Here is a 1,635-nt window from a genome sequence, read left to right as displayed (position 1 = left end):
TAATTATTATTTGCGTCATAATTATTAATTGCATCATAATTATAATATGTGTCATAATCATTATTTACGTCATAATTATTATTTACCTTTTATAATTATTATTGCCTATTTGCCAATTACTTTGAACGCGTTTAGCTTTGGTGCCACATGAATTAAAATCTTTTTATTATCAGGACCTTTGTATTTATTATCAGGATTTATTTATTTATTATTGTATTNGAAAAAAAAAACATGGCTTTACCTCCACGCTTCACCCGCCTAGGTCAAAGATGAGTGTTGCTACCAAGAGTGAGGGCAATAAAATAAGAATAAACTAAATAAGATTAGTTTATTCTGATAGGCGAGAGAGAAAAATCCTTAGTGAAACTATGCCCTTTAGCTGGCTCACCAACAGAAAGGAACATGTTGATGCTACAGGTGCTTCAACTCTAGGTCAACTCTTCAACTCTCTAGGGCCTACTAATTAGTTAACTATAATGAATTTTCAGGAAATTCTAGCCCTCATTCAGATGCAGGCTTAGCTCCTTCGTGATCTAGAATTTGTGTTCCCTTGCGTTCCAACGTGAAAAGGAACTTACACGTAGCAAGCAGTGTTCGTTCAACTGGCTAGTCTTGAATACATTCGAAAAAAAAAATTATCCATGCAGCATTTCCGCATTTATTTAAAAGGCTCTCGATCGCTATCCTTGACTGCGCAGATTTAAAGAAATCAAGGCCTAATTTCAACTTAAATAAATTATATGAACAGCTTTCCCGCCTTGGGCAGAACAATTTAGCCCTTCTTCAATGCTGTCTATAAGGAAATGTAAGTTATCTTTCTTTATTTTGATTAAAAATTAAAATTCAGATCAGCCATTAGAATTACCCTAAAAGATTAATAAAAATTTATTCGCATTTATTATTTATTCCTTTATTTGTTATACTGAAACAAGAGGCGGAAATATTCTGAATAAATATGGAAATGCGAAGTGTTATCAGTTCCATGGCGTCTGTTGACACGAGCTCTTCAGTGCTTCCGCTCACCACCGTCCTCGATGCTGTCGTCGTCGATCTGAGGGAAAATATAATAGCATATAATAATATAAAAAAATAATAAATAATAACATCTTTAATATACGGTAGAATAACATTTATATAAGTCGTCCATCTGAGGGAAAGATATAATAGCATATAATAATATAAAAAAAAAATAAATAATAGCATCTTTAATATACGGTAGAATAACATTTATATAAGAATTAAAAGTCTAATTAATCTAATTTTATATACGGTAATCTTAATTACCGTATATTAAAGATATGATAGCATCTTTAACATACGGTAGAATAACATTTATATAAGCCGTCCATCTGAGGGAAAGATATACGTAATAGCATCTTTAATATACGGTAGAATAACATTTATATAAGAATTAAAAGTCTAATTAATCTAATTTAATATACGGTAATCTTAATTACAGTATATTAAAGTTATAATAGCATCTTTAATATACGGTAGAATAACATTTATATAAGAATTTGAGAACATAAAAATAGCCAAGGAATCATAAAATTTTAAGATACTTTACTCGCAATTGAATTAAAGAAGCGATTTTTTAGAGGTTGATTTGACACGCAAGTAAAGGCTAGGATGCGT

At 30.5% G+C, this 1,635-nt stretch overlaps 1 protein-coding gene across 1 annotated transcript in view; it reads right to left on the bottom strand.

The window, feature by feature from the left end:
- Positions 1-309: 309 nt before the first annotated feature.
- Positions 310-1,635, bottom strand: part of LOC108673923 (density-regulated protein homolog) — a 19,899-nt gene continuing 18,573 nt past the window's right edge. The window contains exon 7 of the mRNA XM_018161811.2: positions 310-1,051. Coding sequence (XP_018017300.1) covers positions 1,007-1,051 — 45 coding nt within the window. The 3' untranslated portion in view covers positions 310-1,006. The remainder of the gene's footprint in view (positions 1,052-1,635) is intronic.

This window comes from Hyalella azteca, unplaced genomic scaffold, assembly GCF_000764305.2.
Source record: "Hyalella azteca isolate HAZT.00-mixed unplaced genomic scaffold, Hazt_2.0.2 contig14282, whole genome shotgun sequence".
NCBI lineage: Eukaryota > Metazoa > Arthropoda > Malacostraca > Amphipoda > Hyalellidae > Hyalella > Hyalella azteca.
The sequence above is the reverse complement of the archived record's forward strand: the minus strand, read 5'-3'. Positions and strand labels throughout refer to the sequence as shown.